This window comes from Zophobas morio, unplaced genomic scaffold (assembly GCF_036711695.1).
Source record: "Zophobas morio isolate AGI-343-1 ecotype UQ-CSIRO unplaced genomic scaffold, CSIRO_AGI_Zmor_V1 ptg000041l, whole genome shotgun sequence".
Lineage (NCBI taxonomy): Eukaryota > Metazoa > Arthropoda > Insecta > Coleoptera > Tenebrionidae > Zophobas > Zophobas morio.
The window spans coordinates 5,084,344-5,102,295 of record NW_026972146.1 but is presented as its reverse complement, the minus strand read 5'-3'; the positions used below and the strand labels follow the sequence as shown (position 1 = coordinate 5,102,295).

General features: G+C 36.6%; 3 protein-coding genes across 4 annotated transcripts; 1 reads left to right on the top strand and 2 right to left on the bottom strand.

The window, feature by feature from the left end:
* The first annotated feature begins 23 nt into the window (after positions 1 to 23).
* On the top strand, positions 24 to 3,013 carry LOC135141012 (regulator of telomere elongation helicase 1 homolog). Its single transcript, XM_064071797.1, has 8 exons — positions 24 to 125; positions 178 to 733; positions 784 to 1,347; positions 1,398 to 1,577; positions 1,630 to 1,757; positions 1,840 to 2,209; positions 2,256 to 2,513; positions 2,562 to 3,013. Exons 2-8 carry the CDS (start codon positions 275 to 277, stop codon positions 2,940 to 2,942), a joined length of 2,340 nt encoding a protein of 779 aa, XP_063927867.1. The 5' UTR covers positions 24 to 125; positions 178 to 274; the 3' UTR covers positions 2,943 to 3,013.
* LOC135141016 (single-stranded DNA-binding protein, mitochondrial) lies at positions 2,943 to 3,687 on the bottom strand. The gene is made up of 3 exons (XM_064071801.1): positions 3,586 to 3,687; positions 3,421 to 3,523; positions 2,943 to 3,372 (listed from the first exon to the last, which is right to left on the bottom strand). The coding sequence occupies exons 1-3, from the start codon at positions 3,598 to 3,600 to the stop codon at positions 3,032 to 3,034; spliced, it is 459 nt and encodes a 152-aa protein (XP_063927871.1). The 5' UTR covers positions 3,601 to 3,687; the 3' UTR covers positions 2,943 to 3,031.
* A 427-nt stretch (positions 3,688 to 4,114) lies between these two features.
* On the bottom strand, positions 4,115 to 10,087 carry LOC135140862 (ets DNA-binding protein pokkuri). Of its 2 annotated transcripts, none has more exons than XM_064071581.1 (5): positions 9,935 to 10,087; positions 8,850 to 9,158; positions 5,763 to 6,362; positions 5,199 to 5,448; positions 4,115 to 5,147 (listed from the first exon to the last, which is right to left on the bottom strand). In XM_064071581.1, the coding sequence occupies exons 2-5, from the start codon at positions 9,142 to 9,144 to the stop codon at positions 4,865 to 4,867; spliced, it is 1,428 nt and encodes a 475-aa protein (XP_063927651.1). In that variant the 5' UTR covers positions 9,145 to 9,158; positions 9,935 to 10,087; the 3' UTR covers positions 4,115 to 4,864. The 2 variants fall into 2 exon arrangements, with proteins under 2 accessions (XP_063927651.1, XP_063927650.1); XM_064071580.1 differs by lacking the exon at positions 9,935 to 10,087 and adding an exon at positions 9,394 to 9,892.
* Between the last annotated feature and the right edge of the window lie 7,865 nt (positions 10,088 to 17,952).

Sequence of the window (17,952 nt, the reverse complement as noted above, 5' to 3'; positions counted from 1 at the left end):
AAATTATTCTTACCACGAATAATAGTTAGTTAATCAAGTCCGACGAACATAACCTCTACCTGTCAAAACATTATAATGCGCAAATTGAATAATAGTACAATTCAATCAAGATTTGAGAAATGCTAGTAAAACCTCGACCTCAGTATCACCGTACCCCCTAACTGTTATTTATTTCAGTTCTAAATTTGTGAATTGTCGACCATAACCTCACTTTTGTCACCCCAATAACATGAACCTTTTACACTTTGCGAGTCTCCATCTCTGACAGCTCAAAATGACCACAGTAACAATTCGAGACATCGACGTGAAGTTCCCCTTCACCCCCTACGACATCCAGAAAGACTACATGACAAAAGTAATCGAGTGCTTGGACACCCACCGAAACGGAATCCTAGAGTCCCCCACAGGCACCGGAAAAACCCTCTCGCTGCTTTGCGCCTCGCTCGCTTGGCTCGAAAACCGCAAAAAACAATTCGAGGCCCAAACCCCACAACTCCAAGTGGAAAGTTTCCTCAGAAAATGCGACAAGAGTTTCGAGGAAAATGAAAATAGCCCCCCGCTTATAACCGTTCCGAAAATCGTCTACTCATCTCGGACGCACACCCAGCTTCAACAAGCAATGCAGGAAATGAAGCGGACGGCGTACAGTCACATGCGTGCCTGTGTTTTGGGGTCGAGGGAACAAATGTGCATAGATCAGGACGTGATAATGGAAAAAAACGCGTCTCTTAAAGTAGGTATGCTCTTAGTAAGTCCAAAATGACACGGTTGTGTTTTGTTTAGGTGAACATGTGTCACAGCATGGTGAAGAAAAATCAGTGTCGGTGTTACAATAGGGTTGAAGGTTTCAGAGATGCGCCCCCTTTGAGTGACTTGACGATCGTGGATATGGAAGATATTGTGAGTTTGGGGCGCGCGGATGACTTTTGTCCGTATTACATGGCGCGGGAACTTAAAATGGAAGCGGATGTGATTTTCATGCCTTATAATTACTTGTTGGACCCTAGGATGAGCAAATCTTTGGGGGTTGAGTTACACGAAAATATTATCATTTTTGATGAGGCTCACAATATTGAGAAAGTTTGTGAGGATTCAGTTTCTGTACAAATTAAAACTGGTGATATTGATAATGCTGTTGAGGATGTGGCAGCAGTTCAGGATTTGCTGATGAGTGGTCGACATTTAGATGTAGAAGAAGTTAGTTTTACGCCGAGGCAATTAAATACTTTCAAGGAAATGCTGATTGAGTTTAAGGAACAATTACACGACGTGACTTTAGTGCAGTTAGCGCTGGAAGGCACGGTTTTCGACGGTGATTATATTTTTACCATTTTGGAAAAAGCCGGGGTACTTAGTTTCCCTAATTAACTGATTGTTAATAAATTTAAAAATTTTAGATAACTGATCAGAATTGCTCAGGGGTTGCAGACTTGGTGGACAATATTTTAGACTTTTTAGCGTCTACACGACTTCTCCAGAAGAGTGCATACGGTTTGCAACTAATTAGCAATTTGCTGTTTATTGTTTTTTACAAAAGAGGGCCAGAATTTAAACAAAAAGTGAAAGACTCTTTCAAAGTATTTTCTCTTCGTCGTAACCTACAATATACTGGATTTGGAAATGTTGTAGGTACAAGTTGAAAACGAACAGACAACGTGGTTCAACAAGAGTAAATTTAGTCAGTACTCGCAGTTTTCACAAAGTCAAACTGAGAGGGGTCGAGTATTGAATTTTTGGTGTTTTTGTCCAGGATTCGGGTAATTATTTTTGACACTTCGAGATTCGGTTTCATTGACGACCGTCAGAGGGCGCCATTTGTAATTAATTTTCTATACCTAGAATGAAAATCCTGTTGGACCGAAACATCCACTGCGTAATCCTGACCAGCGGTACTTTAGCCCCCTTGAAACCCCTAATCTCCGAACTCGAAATCGACATCGGCGTCCGAATCGAGAACCCCCACATCGTCGACGGCGACCAAGTCTGCGTCAAAATTTTAAGCAAAGGCCCGGACATGGAACTTTTGAATAGCAACTTCCAAAACCGAAACAACCCCAAATATCTCCAGTCTTTGGGGTTAGTCATTTCGAATTTAATCCGGATTATTCCAGACGGAGTGCTCATTTTTTTCCCGTCGTACGTTATCATGGAAAAATCCATACAACAATGGCAAAGCACGGGGATCTGGGACGCCATAAACGCAACCAAAGTAACGACCCATTGTGTTTTAACCACCCATTAATTTTATATTGCAGCCCATCTACATCGAACCAAAGGACAAAATCTCGTTTAATAACGCGATGGTCGACTATTACGCAAAAATCCAGGACCCTAGTTACAAAGGGGCGATTTTTATGGGGGTTTGTCGCGGGAAGGTTTCCGAAGGGTTGGATTTCGCCGACATTAACGGAAGGGCGGTTTTCATCACAGGTCTCCCGTATCCACCACTCAAGGACCCGAAAATAATCCTCAAGAAACGGTATCTGGATTTTCGCCACGCCCGCGACAAAGAGGTGCAAATATTTTCCAAATTTTCGACTATTTTGATAATTTGGTTGCAGTATTTAAAAGGCGACGAGTGGTATAGTTTGGAGGCCACCCGTGCTATCAATCAGGCAATCGGAAGGGTCATTAGACACAAAGATGACTACGGTGCAATTATTTTACTAGACGCCAGGTTCTCCAACCCCCGAGTCAAAAGTAACTTGTCTCTCTGGCTGCGCCAACACATCACAGACATGAAAAACTTCGGAGAAATAATACGCAACGTACGCACTTTTTTCCAACAAGCGCAAGAAAAAATGCCTCAAGTTGAAACCAAAACCATTGTCATTGAGCAACTAATCGAAATGGAAGCTTCAACCAGTGGCGACAATTTAGTCAGAATTCATACCCGCAAAAGCGACAGTTTAGAAGGGAGTCCTTCAAAACGCATGAGATAATTAATTTTAAGTGAAAATGTTTTTTTGGATTGTTTACAAATTTTATACAAAATAAGTATTAGTTAAACAGATCTTTGAACAGTCTTGCCTTACTTCCGTTTCTGTTCAGCACTATTGAAAAAAATAACATCGTCAGCTGCTATCGCGGTCGTAGATCTAGCCGTCCCATCGTCTCCTTTTACCTCTCCATACGTGATGCGGCCTGTAACATGAACTCTTTGCCCTTTTTTCAAAAAATTTAAAATTGTTTCTCTCAATCCTGGTTTGAAACAAACTATTCGATGCCATTCGGTACGCTGTAAAAATTGACCGGACTCGTACCTATAGTTGGTATGAGTGGCCATCGAGAATACTGCTATTGGGTGCTCCTCGGTGCCTTTTTTCTGGGGATCGGCGCCAACGCGCCCCAACAACTGCACGCTATTGATGCCTGAAACGATTATTTTAGAGGAAAATTCGTAAAAACGGTGAGCTTTACTTTTTTCGATACGAGGGGGCTCGTAATCGGTAGTCGTCGTAGTGTTAAGACGGAGGAATCGGGGCTTCTTGACAGCGCGCAAAAGTGATAAAGCGCCTCTTGCCTAGAAAGAATGGTTATTTAGGAGTAAACGGAGTTTACAATGAATTAATAACTATTATTCACCTTAATTGGAAACATTTTCTTTTTTTTTCTAACCTAAAATAATTTCGGTGATAGGCGCCATTAATTGGAATCGGGCGCATGCGCCAAGTCAGGGACACCAACTAAGCGATTCAAATCTGGTGACTTGTGTTAAACGGGTTGCCTGACACTTTTAAAAATTGTCACTAGGAGAGCAGGAAAGGGGGCTTAAATGGGCAAAAGGTCACTCATAGTCTGGCGTTTAGTGTGTTCTTAACTCTCTCTCCCCCCGAAACGTGAAAGCACTTTTATTTTTCGTGTTTTACAAGTTGTGCAACTACGTGTTTTTTCACACGATACGTTGCCAAATTTTTATTAGTAAACAAAGCTAGAGAAAAAAATCGACCTAGTTTGATAATGGGCATAATATTTGTGTTACTTCTCGTAATATACAAACAACCGTTATATATCGCAACTTCCATTCGATAGAGGCGCTGAGCACCAGAATTTCATACTAATTCCCGAATCAATCACCAGGTGGCGTCGTTTAACAAAAAACAGAAACAAAGTGTTGCGTTGTTGTAAAGGTATATTTCAAACTTGTCATATGTTCGTTAACAATAAATTCTCATACAAAACATATTAAGACAGAAATTGCATTCAGGTTTCTACATAAATCATATATACAGAACTAATCAACATGGGAACAATATACCAATTGACACAAAATTCGATTCACATTTTAAAAATAAAGCCATTAAGGTTATCCACCCTTACAAACTTAAACCTAACTCTTTGAATATGCAGTAAAAATATGTACAGAATCTGAATATACATAAGCATCCTACATTCTTTTTAAATCACACAAAAGAATTGAGTCAAACATTAAGAGATCACAGAAACAGAACTGGACCAGTTCAAACCCAGAAGAAAATTTCCTTAAAAAAAAAACAAAAAAATCAGGCAAATGCCACAAATTGGAATGTGGTTGTACAAACCGAAAATGAAAATTTACTTCCAGTCCATCTCTTTGTACATTAATTTAATTATTGTCATTGTTTGAGGATCACCCAAAAAAGCTGCCTTCGGCAGTCACTAACTTTCCCTCGTGACCGAATGAAAAAATAATTTATTTATTTTGGCACATGCGATTATAAAAATCGATCCCTAAAACTCCCGTTTTAAGACCGACATTCTTAATAAATCTTTAAAAAATTAACTATATACACATCTTTATAATCACTATTTGCACAAGTCTCATAAATATTGGCACCAATGTAGTCACTAATAATGCACGTAAGTTCAAGCACTACCACTGTCGCTAGTGATGTTGCGGCGGAATCGGGGGGTCCGGCGAGCAGATGATGTTCACGTGTCTGCTACTACTACTCAAATCCGTCGGACCTTCCATCGTTATACTCAAATCTGTGGGCTTCTCGTCGTAGTCGCCGCTCCTATTCGCTTCCCCCTCGGCCTCCACGGGCTCGGGCTTGATGGTCACGTTGGGCATCATCTGCGCCGGAGGCTTGAGGTTCGTGGGCGACATCTGACGCAACAACGAGATGTTTTTGATGTTCTTCAGTTCAGTGGGGTTGCGCAGAAACCTAAACAATACAATTAGAAACATATTCTTTTATCACCAATATAAGACTTACTGGTAGCAGTGTCTTTCCCCTTGCACTTTACGTAAAATGTTCACCCTGTAGTAGTATCGTAAGGCACGAGACATTTTATCGTAATTCATGGAAAGATGATTCTTTTGAATACCCCACAGCTTCGCCAGTCCTGCTGGATCCACGATCTTGAAAACGCCAGTGTCGCGGTTCTTCCACGCTATGTAGTTGGTGTAGCGCTGCGCGGGGTCGTTGAGGAGCTGCTGGAGGAAGTCCCACAGCAAACGCCCATCTGCAAGAAATTTATTAAACAGTTTTGATCGGATGAAGTTGTCGGTAGTACGCACGACTAAATTGAACTGGAATGTTTACCGCGTCGATTTGATAAAAGTCCGACCACTTGAATAATATCGTGCACTAAAACACTATCCGTATTTAAATATTTTGTAAACAAAAATTACTACAAATGTTGCTTTACTTGTTACATTAGTGAAAGTGGGGTGACCCTTACCCGATTTTAAGTATTCTTTTTTTTTTTCACGGTTTCCGTTCACGACTTAATCCACGCGTCCCACCCCGACCCGCGCCAAATTCAAACCAACTTACTCGTATTGGGCTCTGGAGATTCGTTCGGGAAGAACTCCCTTCCCACGGCCTTGTAGGGACTATTCGCCACTTCCTTCGGGCTTCTGGGGGCTATGTGCGGCAGCGGGGGCGGCAACGAGTACGCACTAGGAGTATTCGGGGGGCTGCCGCTCTGCCCGTTCTTCTCGAAGCCGTCTTCGTCCGAGTCTGATGGGTTGCTTCCGCTCCCGTTACTACCCCCCGCGCTGAATATGGAATGGCCGAACGTCTGCGCGTTGTCGGCGTGCTGGGGACTCCCCGCTTGACTGTCCACGGAGGGCGCGGGACTCAACGTGACCGAGTTACTCTGGGCCATCAAGTGCGCCGCGAGAGAAGCAGCATGTGAAGGATGGAAAGGATCAGAGTTCTGAGCGAGGATGTTCCAGTTGGGGGTGGGCGGATGCGAGTGGGGCGAAAGGGGGTACGGGTGGCGCGACGTGGGGGTGACAGGGCTGGACGGCAACATTCGCTGCAGGTTGTTGGCCTCTCGGACGAGGATCTGGAGCACGTTGTAGAGGACGTCGCCGGAGCCGGGGGCGCGCTCGGACAGGTCCTGGCGCGTGAGCAGGCAGATGGCTTTGCCTGGAATAACAGAAGATTCGTTAAATAAAAAGTGCACACTTTATAGTTTCATTTATAAGTCTAAAAAATCCGCAAGTGGTGAGAACAACTCCAGCAACCTTGTTCTAAAACTAAATTATGGAATTGTCGTCTGTGTACTGTGCGGCTGGTTGCCGACCATCAGTCACAAATTACACAACCAGAAGTTTTAACATGTAAATCCCTAAGGCCAGCGTTAAAAAAGGTACTGTATAATAATATAGTATAAAAAAAGATTATTAAAGTTATTTAGACACAACATTCTTCGCCCTTGAAGCACAAATAAATCTGTTTAACACTAATTATTTTTAATCTTCTGTAAAAAACCTAAAATTCCTGAAAACCTCACTTTTTTTTAATTATTTAATAAGTCTTTGAAAAGCTGTTATCGCGTTTTTGATGGAGATTAAAGAAATCAAATTATGTCAATGTTTTGTGATCTGCCGAAGCTGACATACATATGATTAAAAAAAAGAAAAGAATCGACGACAGGTAGAAAGCGTATTATTTCGCATATTTTGAATTAAATATATTCAGCAAAATTGTAGAAAACGCAATCAAATTTTGGAAGAGAAAAACAAAAAATGTATTAATTGTCAAATGGAACCTATTACAACACTTTCCTAGATTACACTCGGGAAATATTCGTTAATGTATAAATATTTAAGGCCAGTCCCCACGTTCTCAGCGGAATTTTCGCTCTATTTTCAAAATGTAATATCTCCGTTATTAACAGATCTATAGTTTTCAAATTTTAAATATATGTTGTCCATAACTTTCTTTATATAACGCAAGGGCAATTTTGTTAAAAACAGCTTGTGATCATATTATTTTTTTTAATTTTAGTGAAATTTTTGCATAACGTATTTTTAAAAATCAATATCTCAATTATTAAATAAAATTTCAGAACACGGTTTTCAACACTGTTTTCAGCTTACAAAACTCCAGAAATCATACGAGACATATCGTCGATTTTATTTTTTAGAAACGATACACAGTTAAAAAAAGCGTATATCATGGAAGTTGCTAACTTTTATTTTTACTATATCTCAGTCCCAACAAATAAAGTCAAAAATCGACCTCGTAGAATTTCTCAAGTTTTGCAAGCTGAAAACAGTGGTGACAACCCCGTTCCAAAATTTCCATAAATAACTGAAATATTGATTTTTAAAAATACGTTATGCAAAAATTTCACTAAAATTAAAAAAATAATATGATCACAAAGTTGTGGACAACATATATTTAAAATTTGAAAACTATAGATCTGTTAATAACGGAGATATTACATTTTGAAAATAGAGCGAAAATTCCGCTGAGAAAACGTGGGGACTGGCCTTAATTAAAAAAAAAATCAATGTGCTGTAAAATGTTTTTTTATCATCAAAATAAATATAGATATATAGAGTTAACCCCTTACTTGGTGATGTACCTCGCGAGTTACATAAAACTGCATTTCTTTTTGCTGGTAATTTAAAACATTTCCTTTTTTATTTAAAATCATTTATACTATTTGTCAAATTTATATTTTTTAGCTCCCGAACGTAATGTTACAATAAACAGTCAGAGATCTGAAAAAGAACTAATGTGTAATAAATTATTAATATGAAGTCAATGAAGAAGAAAATGAAAGTTAAAAAAGAGCATAAAAAACAAATAACTGGGGACATGTTTTCATCATTTGAACACAACCGTTGTATTAATTTTTATACAGAGATTTGGTCTTGTGTCATTTTCATTGTCAATTTTCGTCAGTTTTGCGGCTAAAAAATACTACTTCTCACTTAAAATCTACCCGTAATAAATTTATTCAATTAAAAAAAAAAACAGTATGTACATTATGTCATAAAATTCTCGTTTCAAATTCAACACTTTAAAACTAAGAAATTTTACTTGTTTTACAACATCTTGCCAAAAAAGAATTCTATTGTAGGGCTGCGTGTTGAAATTCAGATAAGACGTCGTAATCCGCTTCCGGTTTCAATAATGAAATTGTCGAACAAAAGAATTTGTTGTAACTGTTGCACAACTAATAGATTCTTGTAATTAAATTAATATAAAGCTATTTAATTCAGGTCATTGATCATAGTTAATCATTTCAGCTATTGCAATACATTAATGCTTGTTATTATTTTTATCCAATAGGTTTTAATTCTTTCAACACGATAATAAACTTGACAATTTTTGGCTAAAAAATTTGACTCTTTTGACAACAATTTTATGTGTTAAAATTGGCGCGCAGACGCCCCCCTTAATCCATTGCCGTTCAAATGACATAGGCAACCAATTAAACACGCATTTGGCACAAATTTGAAAAACAGATTTACGGAGCAAGAATTTTCGTGTTTAGGGGTATCAGAGCGCCTTTACAACCTTTCGTTAGTTGATTTGGAAGTGCCTTTCGGGGATTTCCCCTTCTTGTTCTACAAGACCGCAACAAGTGTATGTGTTTTGGCGTGGGTTGGGGCTTACCGTTCATCTGGAACATGTCCATGTCGATGGGCTGGAGGTCGAACTCGCGCTCGGCCCACCTCAGGAAGGTGACGACGTCGTCCCGGGACCACACTCTGGGGTCCGAGGCGAGCGTGGAGGGCAGCTGGCTCTTGTAGTCGAGCAGCGGGGACGAAGGGGGCTGCTGGCCTATGGTGGCGAACCCCAACGGGTAGCGCCAGAGGAGGGAGTCGGGGCTGAAGGGCAAAGGCAAGGCCAGACGGTCCATCGAGCTGGTTGTCGGTATAGGCGGCAGAGGGCCCGGAACCAGTTTCATATTTGTCAGTCGAGCTGGAAGAGGCAAATGAGTTGCGTAAATTAACTCGTTTTTAAGCGAGTAGGAAGTGGCTTGCATGCAATTTAAAAATACGCGAACTAATGATAGAGCGGAGCCCGACTGTGTACGTGGGGTTCTGACGCTCGCGGAAGTTATTTCAAGGTTAAGAGTGTGTTTTTTCAAGCTATTTACATTTCGCATTATCCGGTTTTGAAAATAAAGTCCCGACAATGCGAGAACGCAACGTACCCCGCGGCCTTCGCCGAAGAAGTGTGGGAACCGAAACGGGTGGAAGACCTTTGCTTTGCCGACGCGGTGAAATATAACCAGGAAGAAATGTGTCAATGCCGCGCGGCGAGAATAAAGCGGAATGGAAAGACCGACTTCCGCAATCGCAATCTGTTGCTGGCGGCCCGGACAAAGACGGGCCATCGCGGCGGCACTCGACTCTGGCACATATTCGCGAGTTATTGGTCGGTCTTGCCGCATCTATCCGCGCTCTTTCGCGTTGCGAAAGCGGCGTAATCGTTGCGTACATCCCAGGAAGCTCTGACGCAACTACCACCTCGACTGCGCCTCGCTATCTCGTGACGTCTCGAAAATCCGCTTCCGACAGGTGGCGCCGATAAATCCCATTAACGCGATAGCGCTCCTAAAAAAAGCGAGTGCCCTCGGTGCCAGAGCGCGTTTTTCCGCCGGAAATTCTCGCCCACGCAAGAGCGGACCTTCGCGCGTCTCCGCCGCCGCGCAACAGGTGAACACACGTGCGGCAGGTAGCCGCCACAATTACCTTCGGCGTGTTATCCGAATCGGCACCACATCCACACACACGAGCACTGCACCGGAGCCACCAAGTCCTCGGCGCACTTGATCGTCGCACTAGCAGTAACTGTGACGCTCCTCTTGGCTCGACCGCCACCTTACCACTACTGTTTCGGGAACTGTTTGGACGGAGTATGCGGGAGTACGCGGCGGCGGAGTGGGGGCGCCGCGCTGTTGCCGCGCCGCACCGGATCTGTCGCGGGGCGGGCGGGAGGGGGACGGCGCAGACTTCCTCCTAACTAAATCTGTACTTGGGCAGGAGCGATGCGGGCGATGATTTTTTCGGACAGGTGGCCGAGGGAGGAAGGCTGGACGAGGAAGGAGAGTGGATAACGGGGCGGCTAAGTGGAACGACCAGGAAATCAATCGGCGTGTAACGTAATAGGTCAATTGTTACAAAATTGGCATTGTGCAATAGCGTCGTAAGACGAAAGGGTGACCAAGTTGGGACGCGGACACCTGTTGCGGGGCGCCGCCGCCGCCGCCGGGAGCGGAAATTTCCGAAAAGACATACGGGACGTCGAAAATAAACAAGATAAAGGCCGAATAATAACGCCGCGATTTTCTGGTGCAGGCCGGTTGTCAAACGAGGCACGATTTTTACTCTAGCTGTTTAATTTGACACGTGACTGACATCAGAAGTCGCGGGTTTTGCCACTTCGTCACCCTGTATTTTAGACTATTATGAAACCTGAACTTATTTTATCCTTCAGTAGCATTTAGGTTCAAATTAACCAGAAACCAAAATGCGTTCGAACATTTCAAACAACAAGGTTTTGCCAACATGTGTTCACCAAACCAAAACTATAAGTTTCGTATATACAGGGTGTTCAAAAAATGGCGCACCAACTCTATGACAAATTTAAAAATTGTTAAGGATGAATTGCCACTTGCCAAATTTTCATGTTTTCTTATCTCTTTTAATCAATATTGACAATTATTTTTTAACGAGTTTCCTTGAACTTGGAGTTGTGATTTTAATCATGTATCGTTCAGTTGCTGCATCATTTTTTGAACAACCCTGTATTTAAAACAGATAATGAAGAAGAAAAAATGTTTTCGAAAAACTGGCAAATCGAACAATCGAGAAACTGGATCATTGGAATATCGAAAAATCAAAAGCCCAAAAGTAGAAAAATCGGAAAATTGAAAAACCGAAAAATCGAAATCCGAAAAGTCGAAAAATTGAATGAAAGTCGAGCTATCGAAAAAGCAATCGAAAAGTCTACAATTTGAAAAATTTTGAAAATCAAAAAACGAGGTGTCGACGAATGTTCAATTCAAAATTTAAGAATCAAAAAAATCAAAAACTGAAAAACACAAAACTGAAATGTCGAACATTTGAGAAATCGAAAAATTGAAACAGTGAGGGATCGGAATAATCCATAATCGTGTAATTAAAAATTGAAAAATTTAAAAAAAGTCAATAAACCGAAAAATCGAGAATTTGAAATCGCGGGAAATTGGACAATCCAAAAATTAAAATATCGAAAAATCAAAAAATAGAACATTTTAAAAATCGACAAATCCTAACACCTAAAATCGGAAAATTCGAAAAACGAAAAATTGCAATATCAGAAAATTAAAAAATCACCAGGTAAAAATCGTAAAATAGGCAAATGGGAAAGTTGAAAATATGAAATTTAAAAACTCGAAAAAACGAGAAGTTGAAAAACCTAAAAGTTAAAAAAATCGGAAAAATGAGTCGAAAACTGAAAAACCGAGAAATTAAAAAAAAAACCAAAACTGGAACGTGAAAAAATTGGGAAATCGAAAAACTGAAAAATCGAATAATCGAAAAATTGAAAAATCGGCAAACTGAATAATGGACAAATCGAAACATCGAAATCTCAATAATTCGGGAAAAAAATGTAAAAGCAAAAAATTGAAAAACCGAAAAATCTGAAACCCAGACGTCGAAAAATCAAAAGATCGAATCGAAATATCAAAAAAAGTGGAAAATCTAAAATTTAAAAATTTCAAAAATTGAAAAATCGAAAATTTAAAATACCGAAAAAATAAAGAAACGAAAAATCCAAAAACTGAAATACTAAAAAATTTAAAAATTGCGAAATCGAAACATCCAAAAAACGTAAAAATGGAAAAATCGAAAATGTGTGATGTAAAAAATCGTAAAATTGAAAAATCTAAAAACTGAAAAATGAAAAAAAAACAAGAAATCGAAAAACCTAAAATATAAAAAATTTAAATATTTAAAAATTGAAAAACCGCGGAAAAATCCCAAAACTGAAGAGTGTTGAAAAGTTGGGAAATCGAAATGCTAAAAAACCGAATAATGGAAAAATTGGAAAACCAGAAGATGAAAAATCGAAAATCGTAACGTTGAAAAATTGAAGCATCAAAGAAATCAAAACATTAAAAGATCGAGAATTCGAAATAGCCCAAAATCGAAAAATCAAAAAAATTTAAACTTAAAAAAACGATAAATCGAAAAATGAAGCATTTGAAAAATTGAAAAACCGGTAACCGAAAAATTGAAAAACAGAAAAATCTAAAACCCAGATGTCGTAAAATCAAAAGATCCAATCGAAATATCAAAAAAAGTGAAAAATCTAAAATTTAAAAACTTGAAAAATTGAAAAACCGAAAATTCAAAATATCGAAAAAACAAAAAATCGAAAAGTTGAAAAATGAAGTATTAAAGAATCATCCAAAAATCCCAAAATCGACAAATGTATAAATCGAAGAACTGAAAAATCTAAAAACTAAAAAATCAAAAAAAAAAACAAGAACTCGAAAAACTTAAAATTAAAAAAATTGAAATATTGAAAAATTGAAAAATCGAAAAATTGAAAAATCCTAAAACTGGAGTGTCGAAAAATCGGAAAATCCAAAAATTGAAAAATCGAATCATCGAAAAATTGGAAACTGAGGAGCCAAAAAATCGAAAACCCGAGAAATCGAAAAATCGAAACATTGAAAAACTGAAACATCAAGAAATCGAAGCATCAAAAGATGGAGACTTCGAGATAGCCCAAAATCGAAAACTTAAAAATTTACACTTAAAAAATCAATGAATCGAAAAATGGAGAATCGAAAAATCGAAACATCAAAATCTCAATAATTCGAGAAAAAATTTGAAAACCAAAAAATTGAAAAACCGAAAATCGTGAAATCCAAAAGTCGAAAAATCGAAAGATCGAATCAAAACATCAAAAAAGTGAAAAACCTAAAATTTTAAAATTTGAAAAATTGAAAAATCGAGGAACTGAAATATGTATTAAAAAAATAAAAAATCGGGAAATCGGAATCGTATAATTGAAAAATGGAAAAAATTGAAAACGTAAAATTTTAAAAATTGCAAAACTGAAATGTCGTAAAATTCGGAAATCGAAAAATTGAATACAGGAAACATCGAGGATGCTTCAAATCAAAAGATGGAGAGATCGAAATAACCCGAAATCATAGAATTAAAAATTTAAAAATTTAAACTTAAAAAATATCGACAAATCGAACTATCCGAAAATTGACAAATCGAAAAATTGAAAAATTCCAAAATTGGAATGTCGAAAAATTGTGAAATCGAAAATCTGAAAAATCGAAATAAGGAAAAATTGGAAAATCGGAAAGCCGAAAAGTCGAAAAATCGAAAAATGGAGAACTTGAGAAATCGAAAAATCGTAAAACTGAATAATCGACACATCGAATCGAAACATCAAAGTCGTGAAAAATCAGAAATTTAAAAATTCGAAACATTCAAATCGATGAACTGAAAAGTCGAAAAATTGAACGGATAAATTTTGCTTAACGATTTCCAATAACTTTAATAAGTAAAAGTTGAAAAATAACGACCCAAACAAGGAAGTATTTCCAGGTCTAAAATACCTTTGCTTGTGCTAATATCAATAAGTAGGCCGTTAACCTCTCGTTTGACAGAAAAATTCAAAAATTTAGACCCAAACTTAATCCTACCACACCATAAAAGAGAAATGTCTGTCAAGATATGTCACGCGAGGTATTGAATTGGGGCAGGTAGAAAAAAAAACAATAGCCAGGTAGGGTAATAAACATTTTAATATATGACCCAAGATCATAGTTTTATGGTTATCCTGCTACAATTTTAAAACTTGGCCTGCTAGTTTTATTTTCAAAGGCTACCGGCGCCGGCGGCGGTGTGTAACAGTGCTTCAGAAGTAGAATTTTCTGAAACACACATTTTAAAAAATAAATAATCATCATATTTTTATGATAATAATCCCTAATACAAAATGGATTTCGGATTTTTGTTAAGAATTGGCTCTTTTCACGGTCCATTGACCAACTATACTGTGAAACTAATTTTGACACATTTTTTTAAGTGAGGTAGACTTCAAGATACTATCTTTAAAAACAACAAAATTACTGTTCCGTCCTGTATTTGCGAATTAAAAAATTGTGCGCTACTTTTTCGACCTTCGACCCATCCGAATCGACCAATTCTGGCAATGAATGATTAGTGCAGATTGTACAAAGAATGGTAGATCGTATCGGAACAAACAATGCATTATTTCGCGATAAAAAGATCGAACAAGCGCTTGTCGCGTGAAGTATCCAATAATGACATAATTTCAAAAAATAATCCCCAAGAAAACACACCGTGATCACGATAAGCCACTCGACATCGCTATCAGCCGATAAAGCGGAATTTAGTGATTACGTGACTTCAATACAGGAACTGGATCATTAAGAATTTATCTCATCAGTTAAAAATCAACAAACAATACATGAGATAGGGGGTTCGAGTCGCCAGGGCCGTCACAACGCGTATTTTTCGCACGAAAATAAATCCGGTCAACGATAATCGGGTATTTGTCATCGGTACTCGAAGTTTTGAGTCGTGGGCATGGGTGTGGGCTCCGTGGGGGGCGCCACATTAATAAATTCGGTAGCGAGTTGACTAGGATGAGTACGAGTATTTTCGGATTTAATCGATAGCTGTATAGTTATGGATTTATTGCAGGTTACTGATACGTATACCTGTTTCCGCAAAACCCACAGTTGTAAATAAGGGATGTCGTACTAGGGCTAATTTTAAGACTTTTATTGCCGTCTTTGTCGTGGCGGGTTTCCCAGACCCATTCGGGTGGTGCGGACGTCTCGAATTCCGAAAAGGAGACGATTTGGTCGATTTCCATATTCCGATGTCGCAGATTTGGCGTGGGTGGCCAAGATAGCAAGAAATGTCAGTTTTAAAAACACGCTCTTCCTGGCTGGTCACATAACAAGTATAATTATAGTTCTTTGTTTTTGTTCCACACCCATTTAACTACTGCCACCAAATTAACCGCATGAAACAATTTGCACCTGCGTTTAGATGAATGGTTTTGAAGCCGGAAGCAGGTAGAAACCCGAGATTTGGTGAAATCTCCACATCGAAACAGAGACCTTGTTGAGTATTGAGCCGAACATCTACATTTTTGGAAAAAATCGAATTTTCTATTTTAACTTTAAAACACGGTAAATCGTTAATCAAAATTTATTCGTTTATCCCCTTCCAAAAAGTTGACGTCATCGCAAAAATTTGCCGAATAAATAAATCTTGTATGAAATATGCAAAATATTGTGACTGTGTAAATGTGGTTTATCGATGTGTTCATAGATTTTAGAATTACTCATACAGGGCGGCTCATAAAAATTAATAATGAGGCAGTTCATTGTTTTGATTAAATCAAAAACGACTCACTTTATTTTGTCGAAAATTGGGGAATACAATACTGAATCTATACAAACTGAATGAAATCCATAATTTTTCGAAAAATCTGAATTTGTTTACCTTCGACAAATTTTTTGACACTTTTTGTTTTATCAAGTTTAATTTGTTGAATTTTCAAATTCTTGATTTTTATTTTTCATTTTCTCGATTTTATATCACGAGTTTTCGCTTTTCCTAGTTTTCGATTTCTTTAATTTTCAATTTTTTAATTTTGCAATATGTACATATTTCGTTTTTTCGATTTTTAAGTTTCTCAATTTTTAATGTACCGATTTTTCAATTTTTCGTTTTTTCATTCTTGATCTTTCAGTTTTTCCGTTTAATTTTATTCGAAAAGTTGAAAATCGAAAAACTGAACAAACGACAAATCTTAAAATCGAAAAAGTGGAAAATTCAAAAACTGCAAATCGAAGAACTAAGAAACTAAAAAAAAATCGAAAAATTGGAAAAGAGAATAAACGATTGGAATCTAAAAATTGGAGAATTCAAAAATTGTATTTCGAAAAATTATAGAACCGTCAAAATTATAAAGTCGAAAAATTGAAAAATTAAATGTCGGTAAATTCAAAAGTTTAAAAATGGATAAATCAAAAATCGAAAAATTGATAAATCAAATAAGAGAAAAATTGTAAGACCTAGTAATTGAAAAATCGAAACATTCTTAAATGTAAACATTGAAAAAGTGAACAATTGTAAAAATTATTATTATAATTAAATGTGTATTTAAAATGAAAACTGGAAAAACTGCAAATCAAAAATTAAAAAATCTGAAAGTTGGAAAATCGAAAAATTGCAAATGGAAAAATTGAAAAATCCCAAAACTGAAACATGGAAAAATTGAAAAATCGGAAATTTGAAAAATAGAGAAATCGGAAAGACGAAAATTCGAAAAGTCGAAAAATCAAAAAATCGAGAAATTGAGAAATCGAAAAATCTAAAATTTAGAAACATCAATAATTGAAAAATCGAAAAAGAAAAATTGAAAAATCAAAAATTTTTAAAATCGAGATATTGGAAAATCGAAAAACTGAAAATTGAAAAATTTTAGAAATTACATATTAAAAAATCGAAAAATTGAAAAATTGAAAAATTAAAAATCGTCATCTAAAAGTTGAAACACCGAAAAATTGAAAACTGAAAATTATAAATCGAAAAATTGAAAAATGACAAACTTGAAATATGTATTTCACATTGAAAAAAAGAAAAATCGTAAACTGAATTACATAATTGAAAAATCTCAAAACTGAAACATCGAAAAATTGGGAAATCGGAAATTTGAAAAATAGAGAAATCGGAAAGACGAAAAATCGATGTTTAAAAATAAAAAATTCCAAAAATTGAAAAATTTAAGGTTTTTCGATTTCTCAGTTTTTCGATTTTTGTATTCAATAATTGAAAAATCGAAAAAGAAAAATTGAAAACTGAAAAATGTTAAAAACCGACATATTAAAAAACCGAAAAACTGAAAAAATAAAGAAAATAAAAATCCGACATATATAAATAAAAAAATTTGAGAAATTAAAATTTAAAAAAATCGAAAAATTAAAAATTGAAACACCTAATTGTGTAAACGGAAAAAATTGAAAACTGCAAACTGCAAATCCAATAATTGCAAAAATCCAAAAGTTGAAAAATTTCATATTGAAAAAAGAAAAATTATGAATTATAATTATATGTATAATTGAAAAATTCCAAAATGAAAAATCCCAAAACATCGAAAATTGAGAAATCGGAAATTTGAAAAATAGAGAAATCGAAAAGTCGAAAATTAAAAAATCGAGAAATTGAGAAATCCAAAAATCTAAAATTTAGGAACACCAGTAATTGAAAAATCGAAAAAGAAAAATTGGAAAATCAAAAATTAAAAAATTGAAAAATCGAAAACTTAAAAATTGAAACATCCAAAAATTGGAAAGCCGAAAAATTGAAAAGTGAAAATTGCAAAATCGAAAAATCCTAAACTTGAAAAATTTTGCATTGAAAAAAAGAAAAATTATAAATTGAATCACATAATTGAAAAATCCCACAACTGAAAAATTTCAAAACTGAATCATCGAAAAATTGAGAAATCGGAAATTTGAAAAATAGAGAAATCGGAAAGACGAAAAATCGAAAATTTTTAAAATGAAATATTGAAAAACCGAAAAATTAAAAAAATAAAGAAAATAAAAATACAAATGGAAAAATTAAAAATTGAAACATTTAAAAGTTGAAAAACCGAAAAATTGAAAACTGTAAACTGCAAATCGAAAAATTGAAAAATCCAAAAGGTG